Here is a 10,004-nt window from a genome sequence, read left to right on the forward strand (position 1 = left end):
TCTTCAAGAAAATTGGAGATACCAAGGGAACATTTCATGCAAAGATGGGCTCAATAAAGGACAGAAATGGTATGGACCTAATAGAAACAAAAGATATTAAGAAGAGGTGGCAAGAATACACAGAAGAATTATACAAAAAAGATCTTCATGACCCAGATAACCACAATGGTGTGATCACTCACCTAGAACCAGATATCCTGGAATGTGAAGTCAAGTGGGCCTTAGGAATCATCATTACAAACAAAGATAGTGGAGGTGATGGAATTCCAGTTGAGCTATTTCAAATCCTGAAAGATGATGCTGTGAAAGTGCTGCACTCAATATGCCAACAAATTTGGAAAACTCAGCAATGGCCACAGGACTGGAAAAGGTCAGTTTTCATTCCAACCCCAAAGAAAGGCAATGCCAAAGAATGCTCAAACTACCACACAATTGCACTCATCTCACACGCTAGTAAAGTAATGCTCAAAATTCTCCAAGCCAGGCTTCAGCAATGCATGAACTGTGAACTTCCAGATGTTCACGCTGGTTTCAGAAAAGGCAGAGGAACCAGAGATCAAATTGCCAACATCCATTGGATCATCGAAAAAGCAAAAGAGAGTTCCAGAAAAACATCTACTTCTGCTTTATTTATTACACCAAAATCTTTGACTGTGTGGATCAGAACAAACTTGAAAATTCTTAAAAGAGATGGGAATACCAGACCACATGATCTGCCTCTTGAGAAATTTGTATGCAGGTCAGGAAGTACCAGTTAGAACTGGACATGGAAAAACAGACTGGTTCCAAATTGGGAAAGGAGTTCGTCAAGGCTGTATATTGTCACCCTGCTTATTTAACTTATATGCGGAGTACATCATGAGAAATGCTGGACTGGATGAAGTACAAGCTGGAATCAAGATTGCTGGGAGAAATATCAATAACCTCAGATATGCAGATGACACCACACTTATGGCAGATAGGGAAGAAGAACTGAAGAGCCTCTTGATGAAAGTGAAAGAGGAGAGTGAAAAAGTTGGCTTGAAACTCAGCATTTAGAAAACTAAGATCATGGCATCTGGTCCATCACTTCATGGCAACTAGATAGGGAAACAATGGAAACGGTGACAGACTTTTATTTTGCGGGAGCTCCAAAATCACAGCAGATGGTGACTGCAGCCTTGAAATTAAGACACTTGCTTCTTGGAAGAAAAGTTATGACCAACCGAGACAGCATATTAAAAAGCAGAGACATTACTTTGCCAACAAAGGTCTGTCTCGTCAAAGCTGTGGTTTTTCCACTAGTCATGTATGGATGTGAGAGTTGGACTATAAAGAAAGCTGAGTGCCAAAGAATTGATGCTTTTAAACTGTGGTGTTGGAGAAGACTCTTGAGAGTCCCTTGGACTGCAAGAAGATCCAACCAGCCCATCCTAAAGGAAATCAGTCCTGAATATTCATTGGAAGGACTGATGCTAAAGCTGAAACTCCAATACTTTGGCCACCTCATGGGAAGAACTGACTCATTTGAAAAGACCCTGATGGTGGGGAAGATTTGAGGCAGGAGGAGAAGGTGATGACAGAGGATGGGATGGTTGGATGGCATCACCGACTCAATGGACATGAGTTAAAATAGACTCCAGGAGTTGGTGACAGAAGGGAAAGCCTGCCTTGCTGCAGTCCATGGGGTTGCAAAGAGTCAGACATGACTGAGCGACTAAACTGAACTGTACCACTTTGGTGACAGGTATATGGTTATTAACTTTGAAATCTCTGCATATAAATTTATGATCCATTTTTGTCAGAGTCCAGCCACAGCAGGATCTAAAGGTACCCTCAGAATGGACGGCGTCGGCGAATGAATGACAGGGGAAGGCCAAGCTTTGGTGAGCGAGACCCGTAACTTTATTTTTAAAAGGAGCTTTTATACCCTGACAGAGGATGAGATGGCTGGATGGCATCACTGACTCAATGGACATGAGTCTGAGTGAACTCCGGGAGTTGGTGATGGACAGGGAGGCCTGGCGTGCTGTGATTCATGGGGTCGCAAAGAGTCGGACACGACTGAGCAACTGAACTGAACTGAACTGATACCCTGACTTGTACATAGAGGGAAATGAAAGATGCAAGGTGATTCAGAGTCAGCCCAAACACTCCAGCAGTTTTGTCCTTATTGAAACCAGGATTTTTTTTTTGTATTGCCTTTTTATAAACAAGGGTCTTATGCTATGTACATTATCTTCTGACCTGGAGGCCTGTTGACATTTTATGAACCTTTTTTGATAAAGGTTGATCAACCAGAAAACTTGTTTTCCCTTGAAGTGTTTTTTCTTTATATTTCTAATCTGTGTCAGCCTCAGAAAGTACTAAACAGTTACATTTTCACGGAGCAAAGGTGCAGTGGGTCACAACAAAGAAAGAACTTATTAGCTCAAAGGTCTGATGTGGTTAATACCAAGGCTACTACTTGTTTTTCTTACATTTCAACTACATTAACTAATGCACTCCCAGGTGCACAATGGATAAGGGATATGGGAACTTGGCTGCAAGCATTGGCCCAATAATAAAGCCCTTTACCAGTACTATTTTAATAGTTTTTCACCCCTTAAAGGACTCTATGCTCATTAGGACTTTTAGAATGTTTAGGCTTCCCGTGCCTTTCATGGTTGGGAAGTTGTGAACAATCATGTGCGTTAGTTATAAGAGTAAAAGAAAACCTGTCAAGCAAGCTAGAATGCCAACAGAGGGGTTAAAATAAAAATATTCCTTTCATGCCCAGGAGACTTATCAATTTAGAGCCCTAAGTTGATTTTCTCTAAAAAAAGGTGGTCAGAGATAGCCCCCTGCTAATATCAAAAGAGTGATTGAAAGACATAATACAGTAAACAGTAGAGAGACAGATTTTGGTTTCGGGGTAGATGCTCGAGCAGGTCTAGGGAATCCCTCGAGTCCTAATCTGCCTTTGCCTGTCAGGTCTTCTCCGCATGACCTTTGTCATGGGTGGGATCTCCTGTGGTGGCTCCTGACACATTTTACTCTCATATTTTTATATATACTTGCCTGGATCTCAATACATATTTATTGGGTGAAATGTAAAATAAAATCAGCCTTCTGGAGAGAAATACCTATATTTGTTCTTTAAAATATTTTTGAAACAAGTTTATGTATAATAGATTATTTGAAGATTTATATATATTTCTAAGTCTTTGTGTTTTGTTTGTTTTTAATAAATTCCTATCCCCTCTTTAAGACTCACCTCAGCGAATTTTTTGCTGATTCTCACTCAGTCTTCCTTTCCTTGGATCTCACCTTGCCCATTGTGCAGATCTCTGTTACCAATTTTATGACTGTACTGTGATCATCTTTTTAACACATCTATTAGACTATACTCTCTGATGGCAGGGGCTGATTATGTCTTTATTTTCTCATCATAAAGCACTGCGCTGCCATTGTGGTGTTAAACACTGAGGTGTGGGATTGTGATAGTAGAATTCTACTGCTAACCCCAGTAAATTTATTTTCACCCTGTAAGATCCCTGAGACCAGAAAACATACAAGGAAAAACTACAGAAGAAAGCAGGGGAGCCTTATCTAGGTTAGTGCCCAGAAATTTCCGGGTAAGGCTCTGTGAAATTGGACTGGAATTTCTGCCTCTTCTATACGTTAGGTTCAAAACTGAATGTCACAACCGACTAGTGACAAGGGAGGGCCAAAGAGAAGAGCACACAACACCATAGAGAGGTGATTGAGATTTTCCCATGTGGACCCTGGCTCAGCTTAGCCTTTCTGCCATGTGGGATGAAGCAATATGAGGGAGAAGGGTCCCACCATATGTACAACCTTTTAAAGCTTGGTGACCTTAATTACTTTTGAAGGTGATACAATCCAGGTCCTAAAATTTAACACATCAGATTAGTGTTTCCTCATCTTTTGGGAAAGCAGAGGAGTTGACAAAGAGACTTGATTGCATCTGCTCCCCGTAGAGCTGTATAAGTGAGCTTTCAATAAATGTTTATATCAAATCAGTCCCCTTTTCAAGTAAATTTATATTTATTTCTGACATATCCTCTTCTGTTTTGATGTTCTTATCCTGAACTTTGAAATTCACATGTTCTCAATATTTTTGTGACTTACACACTTCTAGGATTATCATTACATTGTGTTTGTATTGGTATCGAGACAATATATAATGTAATCCCAGAAGAGTTCTTGAATTCTGTTTGACCTTTGTGCATAATGTGTCCAAGTGAAATTGGACCGTTTGCTTATGAAAGGAACATTGACATAGCTATACTTAGGAGGAGAAGGCCCTGAAATCTTGATTTGAAAAGACATTTATTCATATTGTTAAGTGTTCATGGCACCATCCCGGCCAAGGCCTTAATCATTTGACTTATCAGTGTTTTCTTTTTTTTGGTGATATAAGAAGAGTGAGAATATGATATCTGGCTTCTATCCAGCAGATCAGTAATGGATAAATTAAAATGATTTAATTTGGGCTTATGTGGTATTGGATAGCACTGATTCCATTAAGTCATTTAAAATATATACCTTATTAGATTATTCAAGTGCTATGCACATATTACTATAAAAGCAAAGTAAGAGTTATTTAAAATAATGAACCATATAGAAGGAGGCCTTTTTTCTGGCTTCTGTATTTTTCCAGTTTTATTGAGAAATAATTGACATGCCTCACAATATAAATTTAAGATGTATGATGTTTTGGTTCACTTTTGTCATGAAATGATTACGACGCTAGGTTTAGTTAATATCCAGAACCTCATATAGCTGCAATATAAAGAAAAGAAAAAAGTTCACTTGTAATGAGAATTCTTAGGATTTACTGTTAGATGGCCCAGACAGTAAAGAATATGCCTGCAGTGCAGGAGACCTGGGTTCAATCCCTGGGTTGGGACGATCCCCTGGTGAAGAGAATGACTACACACTACAGTATTCTTGCCTTGAGAATTCAATGGACAGAGGATCCTGGTGGGCTACAGTCCATGGGGTTGCAAAGAGTCAGACACGACTGAGTGACTAACACTTTCATATCATATACAAGTATTATCTGTAGTCATCCTGTTGTATGTTACATCCCTAGTCCATGTTTATTTATAACTCTTACTAGTTTGTACCTTTTGACCATCTTCCTCCAATTCCTCCTGCCCCTCCTGTCTGTCTCTGGAACCACAAGTCTGATCTCTTTGTCTAGGAGTTTGGCTTTTTGTTTTGTGTTTAGATTCCACATATTAGTGAGATCATACAGTATTTGTCTTTCTCTGTCTGATTTATTTCACCTAGCATTATGCTTTCAAAATCCACCCATGTTGTCACAAATAGTAGGATTCTGTTGGTTTTTATGGCTGAATAATATTCCATTGTGTGTATATGTATATACACTCTTTATTCATTCATCCTTCAGTAGACATGTTGATTGTTTCCATGTCTTGGCTATTATAAGTAGTGCTGCTGTGAACATGAGGATGCAGACATTGGTTCAAGTTAGTGTTTTGGAGGTTTTTGGATATGCTCTCAGAACTGGAATTGCTGGACCATGTGGTAGTTCTCCTTTTAATTTTTTTGAGAATTATATACGATACTGTATTCCACAGTGGCTGTACCATTTTACAGTGTCACAAACGGTGCGCAGGGTTTTCTTTTTTCCATATCCACACTAGCATTTGTTATCTTCTGTCTTTTAATCATGGCCATTCTAACAGGCATGAGGTGATATCTCATTGTGATTTTAATTTGCATTTCTCTAGTGGCTAGTGATGTTGAGCATCTTTTCATGTATCTGTTGACCATTGATATATCTTCTTTGGAAAGATGTTTCTTCAAGTTCTTTGCCCATTTTTTGTTTAATTTTTTTTTTTTGGCTCTTGAGTTTTATGAATTCTCTATATATTTTAGATACTAACCTCTTATCAGGAATATGATTTACAAATATTTTTCCCACTTCATAGGTTGTCTTTTCACTTTGCTGATGGTTTCTTCTGCTGTGTAGCTTTTTAGTTTGATGTAGTCTCACCTGTTTACTTTTTACATTGTCTCTTAATCTTTAGGTATGATTTCTGTAAAACCATTACTAGACCCATGTCACGGAGCTTTCTGTGTTTTCTTCTGGGAATTTCATGGTTTGGGGTCTTACATTTAAGTCTTTAACCCATTTCAAGTTAGTTTTTATGGGTGGTACAAGATAGTGGTCAAGTTTTATTCTTTTACCTGTGAATATCTAATTTTTCCAGCACCATTTATTGAAGAGACTCTTTTCTCCACTGAGTATTCTTGGCTCTCTTGTCCAATATTAGTTGCTTGGGTTTATTTCTGGGCTTTCAGTTCTGTTCCATTGGTTTATTTGTATGTCTTTATGAAGGAGGCATATTTAATAATTGAATTATCTTGTGTTCTTTGTTTAGGGTGTTCCAGTGATGGCAATAAGAAACAAAATGATATCAGAAGGACTAGACCCAGATCTTCTTGAGTAAGTAGTTCTAATGATATAATGATATTACTATCAAGGTGTTGAATTTATCAGTCTTTATAAAAACATTTCAAGCTCTATATATGTTTTTCCTGTACATTGTTTTATGGTCAAGGAAACCTCCTCCACAAATAACGTGTCTGCTATGTTTAAAAAGTGAAAAATCTATGCTATACTACTAAAACTAGCCTTAAAACATTTTAGGAGTATTTTCAATAAATTGGTGATGAACCTGTATATGCAAAAGAGATGGAAATTGATGACATTTTTGTTTGACAGCAGTAGTATCCACAAGAAGCATTGTTCCTTTTTCTTCCTGTGCTGCATTTTTTCTCTCTCCGTCCCTCCCCATCCTCTTTTTCTTATTTCTAATTTGTTGTTGTTCAGTCACTCAGCAGTTTTTTATGTATGAGACCTTAGTATATAGGAAATTTACTCTACATGACCTAGGTTGAGCCAGATGGGAAAATAAATAGAGTAGTCTATGGTAATGGTTATTATGGAACTAGATATTGTTTGTGTGAGTTTTATAAAAAATTTTTTTGAAAAGTTGTGACTCAAAAATTTGACAGTTACGTTTTCCATCCAGGCAAACCTGGCTACACAGCTCATCCTGGATAAGATGTATCTTAATGGATTATTCAGAACTATTCTCTTTTGCAAGTATCTAGACACATGTAAAGAGTCTTTCCAGTTTGGGGGTTTTAGTTCACCTCACTGTATTTAGCTATGTTAGCTCTCCAGGCATTCATACTATACTAGCAGTATACTTTGGAATTCTTGGCCTTGAGCCCTTCAAGAAAATATATGCATTTTTTTCTTTCATATATGCAATCCTTTTCTCATTTTATCTTTCAAAATATGAAATTTAAAAACATATTTTGAAGTCTAGAAGAACAGATTTCCTTCACGTATCTCCATTTAGTATATATTTCAGTAGCAAGCAGTTCAAGTACAATGGTATGGGTTGGTAGTTTGAACCAAACATCTCCAGGATATTTGGCATTTGTTCTGGAAATTGTTTCTGACACACTTTAAAAGCAGATGGATTGTGACACATACTTTAATGTGAATTGAGCATATGGGTCCAATCCATTTTGGTACTCATTGGAATATATGTTGTAAATATATAACATCTAACATTGACCATGACCTCTTTTTTGCTTCTGGAAATACACAGTAGAGCATCGGTACTAACAGCTAAAATGACCTTTTAAATGATGATTTTTCTCTCTAGAGAAAATGTAATAAATGGGAAATTAGCAGCCTTATAAGCATCAGCGTATGCTAGTTCTCCATTCCCTCCACCCGCTCCTGGCTGCATTGCATCCCCTGCCTAGCCTAAAACTCCTTCATAATCCTTTACTTCAACTGGCTACCCACACTAGCAACTTGAAAGTCACCCTTGATTCTGCCCTCCTCCCTTCCCCTCACTATGTCAGTCACTGTGGTTTCCTCATTTTTAATCTCACATCTGACCATATGCCTCCATGCCATTGCTGTTTAGTTCAAGCCTTCATCATTTCTCACCTGATTTATTTTAATTGCTCCATTTTGGTTTTCTATTCTCTTTCAGTCCGTCACTAAAAACTTAAGTGGATGTCTTCATATAGTTCATCTGTTCATACATACAAGTCTTCCTGTGACTCTCTGCTGTCCCTAACATATGCTCTGACATCTTAGAATTGCAAATAAATACATTTATCATCAAGACTCTGGCTTCATTTCTTGCCAATCATCCATGCATCCCTGTCTCTTACAGCTGTAGCAGACTACTTATATAGTTCTCAGACTGTACCATTTTCCTGGTGTCTTTGAAAGTTTGTATTCTTCCCCATGAAACTTCCTTCCCCCATGTTATTGGCCAAGCTGATTTGATATTCTTTAAGATCCCATTTAGGTATCACCTTTTTAAGAAGTTAGTGGATAATTACCAAGGGGAGAACCCCTAGGACCTCCAGTACTTTCTTGATGTATCTCACTTAGCAAGTTTGAGCGCGCGTCATTGTCTGTAAATGTTGAGAAACATTCAGCTGCAAGGTGGTGCCAAGTTTTAGGGTAGAATTCCAGTAACAGTTAACATTGTCTTACAGAAAAGCTGCTCCTCAACCACAGCCTGGAGCCTGAATTCTGACCCATTACCTCATGAGTACATGCCATTGGTCACAAGGGGCACTGGTTGGAGTAGGGTGACTCACTATAACCTATCACCACTACCACTAGAAAACCAGCTGCAACTACATTTAGCTAGATATGATAAGTGGAATCAACCACCTTGTTAAAGAGGACTTCTGTCACTTTAGGAATCATGTTTACATAAAAGTTAAGGAGCCTTGCTTTAAGGGGAAAGTCTGAGATGAAGAAGAAAATGTGCCATCCAAGGGAAGAGTGTGCTTTTATTTAAAATATTAGGTACATATTAAGCCTAAGCCAAGAACTTTCAGTAAAGACGGTTCTTTTCTCTTTTAAAGTATAAACATAAACTTTTTTTTTAGCCCTAGGTAGTGAGACAGACTTACGTAACTGTAGGAAGAAGTAGTCTAAATCTGTTTGCGCTGAACAAAGAGTAAAACTGAGGTTAATATAGGAATAAATACTGATCAGAAAATACACTGTTACTCAATTAGCTTGTGTTTATAACAGTTTGGAAACTAAGAGTATGTAACTTTGAACCAAAACAGTTTACTTGATAAGAGAGAAGAGAGCCTGGCTATTTTCCTACAAAAATTACTATCACTGAATTTTAGAAAGTCTATAAAACTGAAGAAAATGCCAGATAATTACCAAATAAATAGTATTTGTTTGCTACTTCTTAGTGATTATTTAATCTTCTTAAAAATCTAAGTTTTTAAAAATGATGATCAGATCAGATCAGATCAGTCGCTCAGTCGTGTCCGACACTTTGCGACCCCATGAATCACAGCACGCCAGGCCTCCCTGTCCATCACGAACTCCCGGAGTTCACTCAGACTCACGTCCATTGAGTCAGTGATGCCATCCAGCAATCTCATCCTCTGTCGTCCCCTTCTCCTCCTGCCCCCAATCCCTCCCAGCATCAGAGTCTTTTCCAGTGAGTCGACTCTTCGCATGAGATGGCCAAAGTACTGGAGTTTCAGCTTTAGCATCATTCCTTCCAAAGAACACCCAGGGCTGATCTCCTTCAGAATGGACTGGTTGGATCTTCTTGCAGTCCAAGGGACTCTCAAGAGTCTTCTCCAACACCACAGTTCAAAAGCATCAATTCTTTGGCGCTCAGCCTTCTTCACAGTCCAACTCTCACATCCATACATGACCACAGGAAAAACCATAGCCCTGACTAGATGAACCTTTGTTGACAAAGTAACGTCTCTGCTTTTGAACATGCTATCTAGGTTGGTCATAACTTTCCTTCCAAGGAGTAAGCGTCTTTTAATTTCATGGCTGCAGTCACCATCCTCAGTGATTTTGGAGCCCAGAAAAATAAAGTCTGACACTGTTTCCACTGTTTCCCCATCTATTTCCCATGAAGTGGTGGGACCGGATGCCATGATCTTCGTTTTCT

At 38.5% G+C, this 10,004-nt stretch overlaps 1 protein-coding gene across 2 annotated transcripts in view; it reads left to right on the forward strand.

The window, feature by feature from the left end:
• CCDC53 (coiled-coil domain containing 53) overlaps positions 1 to 10,004 on the forward strand; it is a 58,135-nt gene that overhangs the window by 29,881 nt on the left and 18,250 nt on the right. For both annotated transcript variants that reach the window (XM_010853436.1, XM_010853437.1), the window contains one exon: positions 6,399 to 6,463. In XM_010853436.1, coding sequence (XP_010851738.1) covers positions 6,399 to 6,463 — 65 coding nt within the window. The remainder of the gene's footprint in view (positions 1 to 6,398; positions 6,464 to 10,004) is intronic.

Source organism: Bison bison, unplaced genomic scaffold (genome assembly GCF_000754665.1).
Source record: "Bison bison bison isolate TAMUID 2011002044 unplaced genomic scaffold, Bison_UMD1.0 scf7180017864327, whole genome shotgun sequence".
Classification (NCBI taxonomy): domain Eukaryota; kingdom Metazoa; phylum Chordata; class Mammalia; order Artiodactyla; family Bovidae; genus Bison; species Bison bison.